Source organism: Thecamonas trahens (assembly GCF_000142905.1).
Source record: "Thecamonas trahens ATCC 50062 unplaced genomic scaffold supercont1.12, whole genome shotgun sequence".
Classification (NCBI taxonomy): Eukaryota; order Apusomonadida; family Apusomonadidae; genus Thecamonas; species Thecamonas trahens.
Genome location: NW_013657668.1, coordinates 257,320 through 272,929, shown reverse-complemented (window position 1 = coordinate 272,929; position 15,610 = coordinate 257,320). Strand labels below are relative to the sequence as shown.

General features: G+C 66.1%; 5 protein-coding genes across 5 annotated transcripts; 2 read left to right on the top strand and 3 right to left on the bottom strand.

Moving 5' to 3' along the window:
- Positions 1-152: 152 nt before the first annotated feature.
- On the bottom strand, positions 153-7,879 carry AMSG_03281 (uncharacterized protein; the record flags this gene model as incomplete). Its single annotated transcript, XM_013904670.1, has 2 exons — positions 153-719; positions 803-7,879. 2 exons carry the CDS (start codon positions 7,877-7,879, stop codon positions 153-155), a joined length of 7,644 nt encoding a protein of 2,547 aa, XP_013760124.1.
- A 949-nt stretch (positions 7,880-8,828) lies between these two features.
- Positions 8,829-10,984, top strand: AMSG_03280 (uncharacterized protein; the record flags this gene model as incomplete). The annotated part of the gene is made up of 1 exon (XM_013904669.1): positions 8,829-10,984. One exon carries the CDS (start codon positions 8,829-8,831, stop codon positions 10,968-10,970), a length of 2,142 nt encoding a protein of 713 aa, XP_013760123.1. The 3' UTR covers positions 10,971-10,984.
- Positions 10,826-12,034, bottom strand: AMSG_03279 (uncharacterized protein; the record flags this gene model as incomplete). Its single annotated transcript, XM_013904668.1, has 1 exon — positions 10,826-12,034. One exon carries the CDS (start codon positions 12,032-12,034, stop codon positions 10,991-10,993), a length of 1,044 nt encoding a protein of 347 aa, XP_013760122.1. The 3' UTR covers positions 10,826-10,990.
- Positions 12,035-13,808: 1,774 nt separating this feature from the next.
- On the top strand, positions 13,809-14,432 carry AMSG_03278 (uncharacterized protein; the record flags this gene model as incomplete). The annotated part of the gene is made up of 1 exon (XM_013904667.1): positions 13,809-14,432. The coding sequence occupies one exon, from the start codon at positions 13,809-13,811 to the stop codon at positions 14,358-14,360; it is 552 nt and encodes a 183-aa protein (XP_013760121.1). The 3' UTR covers positions 14,361-14,432.
- On the bottom strand, positions 14,136-15,381 carry AMSG_03277 (uncharacterized protein). Its single transcript, XM_013904666.1, has one exon. The coding sequence runs from the start codon at positions 15,345-15,347 to the stop codon at positions 14,379-14,381; it is 969 nt and encodes a 322-aa protein (XP_013760120.1). The 5' UTR covers positions 15,348-15,381; the 3' UTR covers positions 14,136-14,378.
- Between the last annotated feature and the right edge of the window lie 229 nt (positions 15,382-15,610).

Sequence of the window (15,610 nt, the reverse complement as noted above, 5' to 3'; positions counted from 1 at the left end):
GTCTCCAACTCGAATCATTTACTTGGGTCGGTTCGGCCCGTCCCGCCCTCTTCCGTCCAGTACCGTCCCGTCTCGGCCGTCGGCAGGCGGGATGGCTGGCCATGTGGGGGATGAGTTGATAAAGGCCGATGTTTAATCACTGCATGGCAATCTCACTGGTTTGCCTGCTGTTGCTGTTGCTGCTGTTGCTGCTCGGCGATTCGGAGTGATTGGAGCTCGCTGTCGAGGGCGTCCATCTCGGCAGCCATCTCCTGCTTGGCCACAACGTCGTCAGCCAGCGGGAACATGGCGGCGAGCTCTTGCCGCCGAAGGGTAAGCCGAGCGATGGTGTCGCTGAGCGACTCGGCTTTGTCAGTCTCTGTGTCGGACTCGAGATCGCCGGCCTCCATGGGACGAGTCTCGGCGAGGACGCGCCCCGCTTCGGGCCGTGTCTCGAACAGCCGCTCGTGCGAGACAGCGGTCGAGGTGGCCGATGCTTCGTGCCACTGCGAGCGGATGGCACCGCGGATGCGTGCAAACTCAGACGAGCCGACCTCGGATGACGAGTCGTCGGCGGGGTCGGTGACAGACCGCTCTGCCGGCCACGGCGACTCGGACATCGGCAGCACTTCGCCCGAACCGCGCAGGTGGTGCAGCTGTGCATCGAGCCGAGCAAACCAGTCGTCCTGCTGCGCCTCGTGCGTCGCCATCTTTGCCAGCAGCGCATCCAGTCGCGGTGACTGTGGCGTGTCGGTCGAGCTCACGCCCGAGCTCGCCACCGACGCCATGCTCGCTGACGCGCCGGCTGGGCGGGAGACCGGACCATCAGCTCCAGCCGCTCTTGCATCTGCTGCACCGTCTGCGACAGCTGCTCTAGCTGCTGGCTCTCGCCCTCCAGCCGCGACTGGATCGGCGAGTGCGGCTCCTGCGGGACGGCCGCCTGCGCCGCCAGCTCATCCAGCCGCTCCTGCATCCGGGCCATGGTCTCCGACAGCTCTGCCACAAACGGCCCGTGGCTCGCCGCCATACTGGCGGAGCCCGCCGCAGCCTCGACTTGCTGCACTCGCGCCTCCAGCGCTGCTTCGACCTGCTCTAGCTGGCTTGCACGCGCCTCCAAAACGGCCTCAGCCTTGGAGAGCCGCGCAGCGTCAGCCACAGACACACTCGGTGCCATGCTGGACCGGAGACTTGCGTTCTCCTGACGCAGACTCTCGACCTCGGCTGCCGTCGCCAGCTGTGCGGCGCGCACCTGCTGCGCCGCCGTCACCATGTCGCGCTGCTGGGCGAGAAGCTTGGCTTGGAACTCGTCCAGCACCCGCTTGCGCTCTTGAAGCTCCTCCACTTCTCCCTCGAGGTTCGCCACAGCGATGCGCGACCGGTCCAGGCTCGCCTCAGCTTCGGCCAGCTCGCGCTCCAGCTCGGTGATCCGTTGCTGGTACGCGGTTTCCTGCGTCGCAGCCGCGAGCCGGCACTCGTCAAGCTCCGCCCGCGCAGCGAGGAGCGCCTGCTCCAGCCGCATCGTCTCTGACGACGCCACCGACGCCTCGCCGTCGCGCAACGAGGCCTTGGAAGCCGCCAGCGAGACCTGAACCTCACGCGCTTCAACCTCCTTCTCGGCGCGGAGCCACTCGGCAGCGCGGCCGGCCTCAAACTCGGCAATCCGTGCCCGGTCGGCCTCGACGCTTGCCCGCGCGGCTGCCAGGGCCTCGCGCTCGCGCGACACCGCAGTACGCTCAGCATCCAGCGACTCGCGCGCAGCCTGCATCTGGGCAGCATCACGCGCAGCTTGAGCTTCGTGCGCGGCACGCGCCTCTTCACGCAGCTGCTTCTCCTTGGCAGCGTGGCTAGCTTCAGCCCGGCTCGCCGCGGCCTCACGCTCAGCCACCACCTCGGTCCGCCGCGCCAGCTCGCGCTCGGCGGCCGTCTCGCGCGCCTGGAACGTACGCTCGGCGTCCTCCAATGCCCTCGCCCGCGACGCAAGGCCCTCTGCACGCTCCACAAGCCGCTCCTCCTTGATGGCCAGGGCTGACTCGCGCTGCTCGATCTTGTTCTCGCGCTCGCGGAGGCTCGCTTCGGTGCTAACAAGCGTGTGCTCGGTCACTTCGAGCTGTGAGTGGGCTGAGAACACCGAGCTCTGCGCCTTGTTGAGCGCCGCCAGCTGTGCCTGCAGCGCGGCCTCACGCTTGGCCAGTCGTGCAGCCTCGGCGTCGAGTGTCAGCGCCGACGACGACTGCGCAGCTTCGGCCTTGATCGCCGCCGCCTCCAGCTCGGCCTCGCGGCGAGTAACCTCGACAAACCGCGCCTCGAGAGCGGCCAGCTCCACCGCGCGCGCTTCAAGCGCATTCTCCTTGGCCTGCAACCGCGCCTTGAGCTCAAGCGCCTCCTCCATGGTCCCTGCCACAAGCGCCTTTTCGCGGGCAAGCGCTTCGCGCTCGGTACTGTTGGCAGAGTGTGCCGCTTCGCGGTCGGCGTTGACCTCGGCGGCCCGCTGCCGAAGCCGGTCGCGGGCAAGCTTGAGCGCCGACGCGCGCTCGGAGAGCTCGGCTTCACGGGCGGCAATCTGCGCCTCACGGGCGGCTAGCTGCGCCGACATTGACTCGGCCTCACCGCGCTGCGAGCCGAGCGAAGCCTCGAGGGCACGGGCGGCAGCCAGCTGCGCAGCAGCCTCACGGCGTGTCGTCTCCACCTCGTCGCGAGTCCGCCGCAGCTCTTGCTGCGCACTCTCCAGTGCCTCCTTCTGAGCCTTGATCTCGGCCTGCGCCCGTGACAGGTCCGCCTCGGCCGACCGCCGTGCCGCGTCGATGGCCGACGACGACTGCGCGGTCCGTGACTCGGCTGCCTCCAGCGCAGCCTCGCGGGCGTCCAGATCCCGCGACCGGTGCTCCAGTTCTAGCTCGGCACGCTTGACATCCTCGGTGGCCTGTAGCTTGGAGCGCTCGAGCGCCTCAGACCGAGCACTCAGCAGCTCGCGCGCCTTGTGTAGTTTGGCAAGCCGATCCTGCAGCGACTGGCGATCGCGTGCAAGCTCAGCAAAGCCAGCGTCCAGAGCACGCTTGGCGTCCTCAGCCACCGCCAGCTTTTCCTGCAAAATGGCAGCGTCATCCGCACGCGCCGCAACCAGCCGTGACTCGAGCGACGACTTGGCTGCCGCCAGCTGGGCGTCCAGCTCGTCAGAGCGCTTGAGGAGCAGCGCCTCAAGCTGCCGGTTCTTGGCATCCAGCGCGGCATCAGCGTCGGCCTCGGCCACGGCCAGTGCCTCTTCGCGGGCATCCAGCGCCGCAGCCTTGGCCCGCAGCGACTCCATCAGCTCGGAAGCCTGCGCTTCAAACGCGGCTTCGCGCCGGGTCAGCGACTCCATCCGCTCGGCATGCGCCCGCGCCATCCGCTCGCCCTCAGCATCCAAGTCCTTGCGAGCCGAAGTCAGCGCAGCTTCTTGAGCCACCTGCGCTGCACGTGCCTTGGCCACGTCCATCTCGACCTCGCCGCGGGCAGTACTCAGCGCTCGGCGCTCATCGCTCAGCCGGGCCTCGGCAGCCTCCAACCGGGCTGCGCGGGACTCAACCTCGCGCATCTGGCCCTCGGCGCGCGCAGCCGTCTCCTTGGCAGACGCCAGTGCTGCGTTTGCCGCTCGTTGGGTGTCCTCAGCCTGCAGCTGGGCCGCGAGCTTTGTCGCCTCCCAGTTCGACCGCTCCTCCTGAAGCCGAGCGGCCTCGGCCTCGAGCCGGGCTCGAATCCGCGCCGCGTCCTCGGCCGCATCTTCGGCTTGCCGGGCCACCTTGGCCTCGGCGGCCGCGGTGTCGGTAGCAAGAGTCTCACGCTGCCGCTCAAAGGTCTGCATCCGAGCCTGCACCTCGTGAGTGAAAGACTCAATTCTGGCCGCCAGCGTTGCCTCGGTCTGCTCCAGGGCGCGTAGTCTCTGGCTCTCCTCTTCAGAGATCACGGCCAGCTTTGCCTCGGCCTCGGCCTTGAGCGAGGACGCGTAGGCCTCGGCCTCTGTGCGAAGCCGGTCGGTAGCTTCCTCAACCTCGGTCCGGCGGGCCTCGAGCTTGTCGTTGAGATCGGCTTCCGCGGCCGCGGCCAGGGCGGCGGCGCGGGCCTGCGCGTCAGTCAGCGCACGCTCTGCTGCCGAGTCGGCGCGGGCTTGCGCCTCACCCACCAGCTGCTCCGCCTTTTGCTGCGCCTTCGCTAGCAGTGCCTGGGATTCGACGTTTGTCGACTCCCGGAGGCTGTCGAGCCTACTCAAGGTCTGGGACCGGAGCTCGTCCAAGTTCCTCCGCTCCGCAGCAAGCGCAGCGCGCTCGTCTTCGATTTGGGCCATAGCCCGTGCCCGGGAGTTTTCCAGCTCGCGGCTCTGCTCGCGTGCTTGGTTGTCCATCCGTGCCTCGAGATGTGCCAGCGCCGCCTTGGCCTCGGCGTCGACACGGGCCTTGGCCTCGTCGACCTCGGCCCGGAGCGCAGCCTCTTTGTCCGCAAAGCGAGCTTCGAGGCTCGCCTGTCGCTCGTCGTGTTTGGTCGCCAGCTCGCTAGCCTTGGCCGCCAGCTCGTCCGCGGCCTTTCGCGAGCGGGCTTCGGCAGCGCGCGCAAGCTGGGCAGTCGCATCCAACTCCAGCTCGGCGCGCCGCTGCGCGTACTCGGCATCGAGTGCCGCCCGGGCGGCAGCCAGCTTTTCGTCGGCCTTGGCCTCTGCTGCAGCCATGGCCCGGGCCTTAAAGGCCTCCATCTCTAGCCGTGCCGTGTTCGCGGCGTCCGCTGCGTTGGCGTCGAGCTCAGCCATGCGGGCGCTGTGTTCGGCGGCGAGCTGAGCGGCGAGCTGGTTGACGCGATGGGCCTCGTTGTCGACACGAGCTTGCGCTGCCTCGAGTGATGCGGCCCACTCGGACTCCTTGGCCTCGAGGCGGGCGGTCATGGAGTCGAGCTGTTGTCCGCGTGCACGGACATCATCGGTCTCGGCCTCGAGCTCTGCTGCGCGCCGATCCAGCTCGGCAGCGCGAGCGTCAAGGTCGCGCGAGCGCGACGCAGCACGGTCGTGCGCGGCGTGAACCTCGGCCATGAGCTCGGCCTCCATCTTTTCGCGAGCTGCAGCGCGTGCCTCCTCGTCGAGCTGCATCCGCTCCTCGCACGCGGCGGCGAAAGCATCGGTCCGCTGCGACAGCGCCGCCGTCTCGGCAGCGAGCTGCGCTTGCGAAGTGCGAACGTCGTTCTCGCGAGCCTCGACGGACTTGATGCGGGCTTCGAGGTCAGCTCCGCGGGCATTGAGTGCCAGCTCGCGGGCGTCGAGCTGAGCACGGGTCTGGCTTGCGGCGTTGTCCAACGCTTCGCGTTCAGCCTCGAGCCGCGCCGCTTGCTCATTGAGTGCTTCAGCGCGGGCGGTAATCTGCTGCTGCTCGGCAGCCCACGACGCGGCGGCGTCCTGGTTGGCAGCCTCGGCGGCGGCCACAGCCTCTGACCGTGAGGCCAACTCAATCATCGACGCCTCTAGGCGGTCGGCCTGAGCCTGCAGGGCGTCGCGCTCAGCCTCGAGAGCTGCGCCCCTCTCGCGCAGCGCCTCGCCCTGGGCCTTGAGCTGGGCCGACTTGGCCTCAATCTGGGCGGTGAGTTCGCGGCCCTTGACATCCAGCTCACGAGCCTCGGCTTCAAACTCCGAGGCAAGCTCACGGCGGACCTGTGCTCGAACCTCGGCCATCTGGTGCTTGAGCTTGAGAGAAAGTTGGCGCAGTGCATGTTTTTCGGCCGAGTTGGCCTTGGCCTTGGAGTCGGCAGCGGCGGCGGCTCCAGCAACCTCGCGCAAGCGGGTCTCAAGCTCGGCGCGGGCCTTGTCGAGTTCGGCGCGGGCGGCAGCTTCGCGCTCTACAGCGCGGTCGGCGGCGGCATCCAGTGCAGCACGCTCTGCAGCGCGCTCTGCGGCGGCGGCGGCGTCGGCCTTGGCGATGCGCTCGGCAGACTCGGCCTCATTCCGCTCGATGCGTGCCGCGGACTCTGCAGCCTCAGCCTGGGCGCGCGCCTCAGCGGCAGCGCGAGCGGCGGCAAGCTCGGCCTCGGTCTCTTCCCACGCAGCCTTGATGCGGTTGGAAGACTCGAGGTCGTTGCGCTCAATTTGGGCCGCTGCTTCGGCGGCGGCGGCGGCGGCGTCGTCGGCGGCGGCCTGTGCGAGAGCGTCCAGGCGGGCCTGAGCGGTGGCCATTTCGTCTTCGAACCGAGCGCGGTCCGACCGTAGCTGCTCCTCCTCTTCCTCACGGAATCGAACGAGGTCGGTGAGCTCGTCCTCTAGTGCATCGAGCTCTGAACGCAGTTTCCGTGCCTCGGCAAGCTCGCTCTGCACCCGCGCCTCGTCGGCAACGATTGCTCTCTCGCGAGCGTCGAGTGAGTCACCACGCTGGACCTGTGCCGAGTGGCGCGCATCGAGGTGGGCACGGAACTCCTCGATCTGGCTCCGCTCCGCGGAGAGCGCGTCTCGGGCAGCAGCCAGGGATGCTTCCCGGGCAGCGAGATCAGCCTCGGCGTTTGCGGCGGCGTCTTCCCGACGGGAGACGGCAGCTGCAGCGTTTGCAGCGGCTGCAGCTTCGTCGGCGGCCCGCTGGTCGAGCTCGATTTTGAGCTCATCCAGCTGGCGGGCTCGGTCGTCCAGTTTGGCCTGAAGGCCACGGGCGTCGTCAAGCGCGTTCGATTGGCGGCGCAGATCGTCGGCGCGGGCAACAAGCTCGTCGGCATGAGCGTCGAGCTTGGACTTGCGTGCATCGAGTTCGGCTGCGAGCTGGGTGAGTTTGGCTGTCTCGGCCGAGAGCGCCTTTTGGCGCGAATCGAGTTCTGCTCGCTCCTTGCGCAGCGCCTGGGTCTTAGCCTGGAACGTTGCAAGAGAGTGCTCGATGGTTGCAAAATCGGTTTTGACCATCGACGACTGCGAGCGCATAAGCGAGGAGATGGAGGCAGCCAGCGAGTCGTCGGCGATGCCGACAGAGCCCGACAGGCGATCAGTGATGGCAGCGAGCTGGGCCTCTCGCTCTTGCAGAGCCTTGGTGCGAGTGCGGAGCTCGGCCTCCCGAGAAGCAGCTTGGGCCTCGCGAGCACTGGCGTCAGATCGAGCAGCAGCAGCGGCCGAGTGCGTGTCGGCGTCAAGCTCGCGACGCTGGCGAGCGAGGTCGCGGGCCTGGGCGTCGAGCTCGGCCGCACGCCGCTCAAGATCGATACGGGCAGCGTCGTCGGTGGCGCTCGCGCGCGCCTGCGCCTCCTCGACCGCATGCTGTAGGTGGGCAATCTGCGCCGAGGCGTCGGCCAGCTGCGCAGCAAGCTGAGCAGCGAGCGACGTGGCCGACTCGCGGGCACCAAACTCCGAGTCCGAGTCCGAGTCGGAGCGGGCCTCCAAGAGCTTGTCGATGGTAGCATTGAGCTCGGCGCGCATGGCGGCCGAGCTTGACTCGAGCTCCGATGACCGCGCCATGAGGACAGTGACGGTCTCACGTGCCTCGCGCAGAGCTGCCTTGAGCGCCTGGCGATCCTTGGCCACAGCGCGGAGCTTGGACGCTGTTCGAGTCCGCTCCACCTCTAGCTGCGACTCGAGCGAGGAGGCTTTGGTTGAGAGCAGCACGTTGGACTCGCGGAGCTTGTTGGCGGCCTCCTGCAGCGCCGAGTGCTCGGACGAGAGCGAGCGGAGGCGGGACTCGGCATCAGCGCGGGAGCGGGCCTCGGCCTTGCTGCGTGCCAGCTCGGCATCGAGTTGCGCCTTTAGCCCGTCGGCACGTGCCTCAGCCTTGGCAAGCCGGGAGCTGGCGTTGACCAGATTGTCCTCAGCAACCGAGATCTGGTTGCGCTTGCGGGCGAGATCGGCCTTGACCGACTCGTGGGCGGTGGAGAGCGCGGCATGCTGGGACTGCAGCGACGAGAGCTGTGCCCTTAGCGCGTCCATCTCGGCCGAGTTTCGCGGTGCCACCATCGACCGCGGCGGCGAGGCCGGCTGGAGCACCAGTTGCGGTTGCGTCTGCACCGGCAGCGGCGACGGTGACGACGGTCGCGGGCTGGCCTGCTGCCTACCACGCCTCGAACCAGTCGGCAGCTGTGACGCCGAGAGTGGTCGTCCAACACGGGCTGTATGCGACGTTGGCCCAGTTGCCCCTACCCCAGGCCCTGAGGCGACAGCAGTAGCAGTGCTCGCGCTGGCGGCGCCAGCGCCAGCGCCAGCGCCAGTGCCAGCCTCGGTCCCGGCACGGGCAGCCGCCACTCTGGCGACTCTATGTGGGAAAGACGGCGAGTCATAGGTGCGTGGAGCGGGCCTGCGTGCAGGACTACTTGGTGTGAGAAGCCTGCTCGACCTTAGCAGCCGTGACATGGTGGCCAGCGAGGTGTGGTAGCTGTGACAGTCGTGGTCGGTGTCGTCCTCTCCGCCGGCGGCGGTGGCAACGGCCGACCGTTGGCCAACCGACGCGTGCCAGTCGACGATTCTACCGATGGCGGATGGATGGATAGTTTTGGCAGAGTGAAGGCCCCATCGCATGAGTTTGCGATGAGGAGCATATGGGGCGATGTGTGTGATGTGTGGTCAGGATGCAGAATGTGTGTGGGCGATGCAGTGGACGCCTTTCGTATGGTGTTGTGCATGTCGGGGGCGATGCTTGGTATCCAAACAGACTGTGTGCCGGCGATGTACTGCCAGGGAGCACATCATGTGTATACAGCAAAGTACCGATGTACACCGCGTGTAGGTAATGTGTATTCGAGGAGTGCGCTGTGTATGTGCTGTGTATGGAGTGTGTGTCATGGTGTAGGGCGCTCGGCGTTGATTCGCGCGCCTTCACGAACTCCCAGCTCGTCCCACCCCTTCCCACCTCACCCCCCCCCCCCCCCCCCCCGCACCTACTATGGACGACACTGAAATGGAGGCCTTCCTGGCCAAGATCGACTCCGTGTCTGCGGCGGTGGAGAAGCTGACCAAGGGCGAGGATGTCGACGTCGACGCTGTGCTGGACGAGGCCGACGGACTCAAGACCGTCTCGGACGCCACGGTCATCAACCGCAGCTCATCGCAGCAGCTCCAGCCCCAGGCTCAGGCACAGTCGGGAACAGAAAGTGTCGACGATGTGCCAGTGCCGGCGGCCCTGGCTTCGATTGCGGCAGATGCGGAGGAGCGCGCCAAGAAACGCAAGGCCGCCACGGCCAAGGGCGCGGCGTGGAAAGAGCGCGGTAACGCCGCCTACCGTGAGGGCCGGCTCGATGATGCCCTCCAGGCCTATGCCGAGGGTCTCAAGGCTGCGCCACATTTGATGGCGCTGCATGCCAACCGTGCGCAGGTATATCTCGACAAGCGCGAGTTTGGTGCCGCAGAACACGAAGCCAACCTCGTTCTCCGCTACGCCGACATGACCGTCCCCACGCTCGTATCCAAGGCGCTCTACCGCAAGGCGCTAGCGCTCGAGGGCCAGGACCGGCTCCCCGCCGCCATTCAGGCGCTTAATACTGCTCTGGCTGGGACCACCGATCTGGGACCGCTGGTCCAGACCGACAAGCTCGCGGCTCTCTGCGCCCGGCTCGTCAGTGATCTTGCGTCGCAAGAGGCCGCCGACGCGGCTCTGACCTTGGTCAAAGACGCAGATGACGACTCGCTCCTGGGCCAGGTGCGAGCCGGTGCGCACGCACTGCGGCACATCGATGCCTTTGCGCCGAGTGGCTCTGCGGCCGCGGCGGCCGCACTGGGGGCGCTGGGAGCGCTGGTGGCGGCCGCGCCAGGCAACGAGGCCGACACCGCACGTCTGGCACTGATGTCACTCGATGCTCTCGACGTGGTGGTGGGCTGGATCAAGGCCGGTGTTGTCGCTGAGGCAGGCCTGGACTTTCTTGCTATTGCTGCTGCAAGCCCGGACCCGGCGGCGGCCATCATCGGCGACTCTGCACTTATCGAGGCTGTCATGGGCGAGTCTCTGGGGCGTGCAGCGGACGCCCTGCTCGCCGTCATTGTGGCGACCGACTCGGAGGCTACGGCAAAGGCGGTGGCTTCGACATGTCTTTACCCGGCCTGCGGTGTGCCCGAGGCGTGGCTGGAAGCTCTGAGATTGCACCCCGACGAGTCGCCGGGCCTTGTTGCAGCCATCAAGGCCGTACTTGCACACGTTGCACGAGGCCGTGAGATCATCTGCCGCAGCAGCGAGCTCATGCCTGGGGTGTGCCTCGCTGACGCGAGAGAACCAGAGCCGGCAGGCCAGGGCGCAGCGCAACGACTCGACCTCGCACTGGCCATATCGGCCAGCGTTGTGAGCCACGGCGTTGACGGCACAGATACTCCCGCCATGGTCAATGCTGCAGTGGCTGGCGTGCAAGGATCAGCAGCCGGGAGTGACGTCCACACCGCGTGTGTCGGAGTCTTGGCCAACCTGACTAAGACCGATGCCGGGCTGGCGGCTTGCGAGCCACACTCGGACGAGCTCGTCTCGAGCCTGCTGCTGCCGACATGGGAGCGAGCAAGGAGCCAGGGTGAGGCGCTTGAGAGCGATGACGTGCTGGTTCTTGCAGGCCGCCTGGCGCGTGCGGCGTGGATGGCGGCGGCCTTTCGGCCGTACCTTGGCGCGCTGGTTGCACAATGGCGCGCAGCTGCTGCCGAGGGCAAGGATTTCCGGAATCATCTGGTGCGGATTCTTGTCGCACTTGCCGACGACAGCGCCGAAGAGATGGTTGCTGCGGGCGCTACCGAGGTGGCACGGGCTGAGCTGCGTGCCACACTGACCGAGTTTAGAGCTACGCGAGAGGCTCCGATCGAGGTGCTGACTGGAAACATCCTGCTGCTGCTCGGCAAGCTACTGCGGGTGGCGGGGACCGTAGCCGAGATGTCACCTCGTGACGCCGAGGCCCTGGTCTCGTGGATAGACGAGTCGACTCGGTCACAGCTGCGCAAGAACGCGGCCATTGCCGCTGCGCTCGCAGCCAAACACCCGCCGTTTCTGGCCCGGCTCCGGGAGATAGGCGGGATGCAGCGGCTGGCACATGCAGCAGGCGACGGCAGCAGCTCGTAAATGCAGCGCACAGGACGTGATTAGAGCGCTGACGCGTTTGCTTGCGGGCGGATGTTGCGGTGATGGCAGCAGGAGCAGATGTAGGTGAGCGGGCGCGCGTTGGCGATGCCCGCTTCGAGGTCAGCGATCCGGAGCTCGGCAGCCTCGAGCTGACTCATGGTGTCCAACATCTTTGCGGCGAGATCTTTTTGCGACTCGCGAAGAGAGGCGTTGCTTTGGCGGGCGTAGACAAGCTCGCGATGGATGGCCGGTGACGAGACTGCGGCGGCCTCGAGCGCGCGGACCTTGTCAGCAAGCGCAGCAGCCGAGGCACGAACGGTGGCGAGCTCGGCGTCTCGGGCGGCGAGGGCGGAGGCTTCAGCGTCGGCCATACTCTGTGCAACACGTGCGTCGGCGCTGCGCTGAATGGCGGCGATGCGGGCAGTGAGCGCCTGTTTCTCGGTCGACGCCGACTCGAGTTGAGCGGTGAGCGAGCGGGTGTCCTCGACGCGGCTCTCATTGAGCTTGCGCAGCTTTTCCAGAGTCGCACGCATGGCGGTGGCGTGAGAGGCATGAACATTGTCCATAGCTTTGGAATGATGGGTCTCGACAGCGCGGAGATCGCTCTGAGCCTTGGTCAGCTTGCGTTTGTACTCATCACGCTCCTGGCGGGCATGGTCGCGTTGGGTCTTGACCACCATCAGCTCGTCCGAGATGGCATGCAGCGAGGCGGCTGACGTTTGCGACTCCAGCTGGTGATCCTGTGCTGCCAGTACCATCGATTGCAACGCCGTGGTGCAACGCTCGACGCCCGAGGCGGCCTCAGCGGCCAGATCGGTCACGTCCTGCTTGAGCCGGCCGCACTCGCGGCGGAGTGCGTCGAGGCCACGCAGCGCGAGTGCAGCAAGCGACGAGAACATGTCGTCCATCTGCGCTTGCGAGAAAATCGAGGTCTCCCTCCGCTGCGCACGATACAGCCGTTGCAGCCGCTCGACCTCGGCCATAAAGGTATCTGCGGACGAGTTTGCCGCCACCGCGGCGTCGATCCGCTCGCGCAGCAGGTCTTTGTCGAGCATCGGCGGCATCGGCCGGGTTTGGTTGGCCACCGTATGAGTTTGCACAGGGGACGTTGCCACACCGACCGATCGGGTTGGGGTGCTAGCACGTTGTGACTGTGCCCAGCGCGGCGACGGCGGAGCGGCGGCTGCCAGCGGCGAGGGCAGCGAGATCGTAACGGCGATTGGCGATGTTGTTGTTGTTGTTGTTGTTGTTGTTGTTGTTGTTGTTGTTGTTGTTGTTGTTGTTGTTGTTGTTGTTGTTGTTGCTGCTGCTGCGCTGGTGGCGGCGGCGTTGTGGGTGATCGTTGCGCTGGCGGCGGAGGAGTCTTGGCCACCGGCGCGACGTCCTTGCGCGACCTGGGCGGCCTTGACGCTTGCTTTGCGACGCTTTGTTGGTGTTTTGCGATGACCTGGGCGGCCTTGACGCTTGCTTTGCGACGCTTTGTTGGTGTTTTGCGATGATTGGACGACGACATGCCAAGTTCTTGGCAGCGGCTGCGAGTGGCGCGAGGGGAACCAGTCCGGGGCCGGTTGATAGCGGTCGGGCCGCGATGGCTGGTCGGGAGCAGCGACAGGAGAAGCAGGAGCGGGGCCTTGGCTGTGATAAAAGTTGGGCTTTGTGGGCGGGACCTCCTGCGGGCCTCTGCAGCATCTGGATACCAGCCCATGGGGCGGTGCCTGTGGGCATGAGGGCAGCGAGAGGGAGCCGCGTCACTGGGTCTCCCTCCTCGGCATACGGCGCATGGACATGGGCATGTCCGCCGGCAGCAGACGACCCTTCGTCCGACGTAGCTGTCCTCGACCCCGGTGGCCGCATGTGGACAATCTTCATGCGCCTGAACGTGTCGTGTTGTTACTGGGAGATGTGTGTGTGTATGTGTGTGTGTATGTGTGTGTGTGTGTATGTGCGAGCACCAAGTGCTGCCGGCTTCCTGCTCTTGGTCGCTGCCACTGCCCTGTGGTCGCGTCGGTCCGTTGACGGCGGTGTCATGCACTTGCGAGTGGCTTTTTTTTTCTTTTTTCATGAAGCAAACTGTGCTGTGAACTCGGTGATGGCTTTGTCATGATCTTGATCGCAGGGAAAAGAGCGTGGCAGAAGTATCAAGAGAAAGTGAGAGATTTAGAGCTTGTCCTCCTCGGTCTATGGCTGTCTGGGACAGAGTGACGGATGTAGTTGGCCAAAGTGCGCGCCTTCTTATTCTTAACGGACTCCTCCCTGCTGCAGCAACCACTATGCTGACGATGCTCGGCTTGGCCAAGGATTCTAGCTTCTGTTTGGCATGATCCTCCACACATGACAGATGGCCATCCGTTGTGAGCGTTATTACCGTCTCCACTGCTTTCTGCCGTCGCTTTGGTACCGGCCGGCTGCGATACCGTACAAACCGCCGGGTCAGCTCTACGTTGGCGGCACGGGCACTTGATACCAACCACCTCACGCTACTCACACCGCTACCCGCACACCAACAGTGACAGGAACAGAGGCACGCGAGACAGGACCATGGCAGAACCCCCACCTTCGTACCATGTAGCGACGACCTCAGCACCACCACCGTCGGGTGGTCAGGCCGTTCTGTGCGGCGCCTGTGGCACGCTAATGCAGCTGGCGGCCGGGGCTAGCGCCGGCTCGTGCCCATCGTGCGGCGTCTACGTGGCCACCCAGAGGCAGGCAGCACCGCAAATGGCACATTCGGCACCGGCAGGTGCGATGGTGGTGTGCGGAAGCTGTCACGGAACAGTGGTGGTACCGGATCCATCAGCGGCCTCGTTCTTGTGCCCGTACTGCCAGACGGTGTGCAGGATGGCTGGACCGGGCGGGTCAGGGCAGTCTGCAGGACCATCGCAGATGCAGCAGGCACCTGCCCCGCACATGATGCTTGCCAAGCGCAAGTATTACTTTCGGAAGAAGTCCCTCTCCATTGGTGACTACTTTCTGGCGCTCAAGAAGGAGCGACAACCGCGGCCGATTGTGTCTGTGACGGGCAAGACAAAGATGTGGTGGGCTGTCGACGGCTACGGGGTGCGGCTTCTTGCCCGCGATCAGGGCTATCGTATTGTGGGCGAGGGCGGTGATGTGTATGGCGAGGGCCGGCGGGATGGCGTCAAGGCGTACGAAGTCGAGTACGATGGAGTAGTGATGCGGGTGACGGGCAAGTTTGAGACCAAGGGCTCGGCCAAGCATGTGCTCAACTTGGCGCTTGCCGACGGCAGCAAGGTGGGCAAGGTGCAGTACAAACGTCGCAAGGGCGGGTGGATTGCAAACATGGCATGCGAGTTTGATGCTATCCACTTTGTGCTTGCCATGGTGTACATCAACAAGTGCGGCGCACTATCAGTGTACGGCGACGACTAGTAGCGGCCGGGCGGCGAGCTACGGAGTCTTGGAGAGGAACAGGACGCGCCAGCCGCCGATGAGGCGGAGGAGCTCGTTGTCAGGGGGAAGGTCGCCACCAAAGGCCGAGGCGGCTTCGACGCGTGCGGTGTTGAGGAGGAGCTCGCGGAGCTCGATCCACCCGATACCGCCATGGAAGGCAAAGTCAACAAGGACGCCTGATTCGGTGCGGGTGGCTGCCGATGGCGGGCCGTGCGGGTCGACGATGAGGACCTCGCGGCGAGCGAGGCGCGAGCGGACGCCGGCGACGCAGAAAATCTGTCCGGTGCCCTCAAAGACGGCCATGGTGTTGTGGGCGGAAAGGTGGTGCTGCAGGCGGAGGGCAAGGACGTCGAGCTTGTCGATGGCGTCAACGCTCATCATCGAGCACTCGAGCAGGCCGTGGGCGGCGCCGAGGTAGCCTGCGAGGGCGTCGACGGCTAGCCACTCGCCCCAGACCACTGGCTCGGCCCGCGGCGAGGCGTTGCAAGCGGCCACAATGTCGGCGATGGATGGGACCGCGTGCGGGCCCGAGGCTGCATGGGCGAGCATCTGCACCACCCGAAAGCCGCAGCCCCATCCGGAATCGTCCTCCTCATCGCAGTGGTACCAGGCGGCGTGGAACTTAGTCACGGTAGCCATCCACTCGGTCTCGTCGTCGCCGTCACGCCCTGCCTCTGTGCCGGGCATGTTATCGCCAGCGACATAGAGGCTGTTGTCGGCAACGACGGGCGGCGGCGGCGGGGTCGCGTCTTCGATGGCCAGGGCGAGCGACTGGGCAGTCGGATGCGAGGCGGCGATGGAGGCGGCAATGAAGAACCCTTCGCCTGCGGCGATGTTCATGATCTGCGGTCGCGTCAGCAGTGCGTCCAGCGGCGCGTCCCACCCATGAGGCAGCGGGCGATCCAGCATCCACCGGTCAGCGTTCTCCCGCAGAGCCACCACAGCAGCCAGATTCTCCTCGGTCATCGAGCGGACGACGGCATCTGCCAACTCACCCGCAGCCTCCCCACCGCGATCAGCGCACATCATCAGCGCCCTTGCCACCGGGTTCCGCAACTCCGGGGCGGGGGAAGGATCAGGGATGGCATGCGATCGGATGTGCGGCATGCAGCGGGTGTACGGTGTGTGGGTGTGTGGGCGATGCGGGCGGTGCGGGCGATGCGGGCGATGCGGGCGATGCGGGCGATACGGGCGGTGCGGGCGATGCGGGCGATGCGGGCGAGGGAGTA

What these genes read in the sequence shown, in the direction of transcription:
- AMSG_03277 (XM_013904666.1), bottom strand. Translation starts at nt 15,347, where the DNA reads ATGACCGAGGAGAATCTGGCTGCTGTGGTGGCTCTGCGGGAGAACGCT.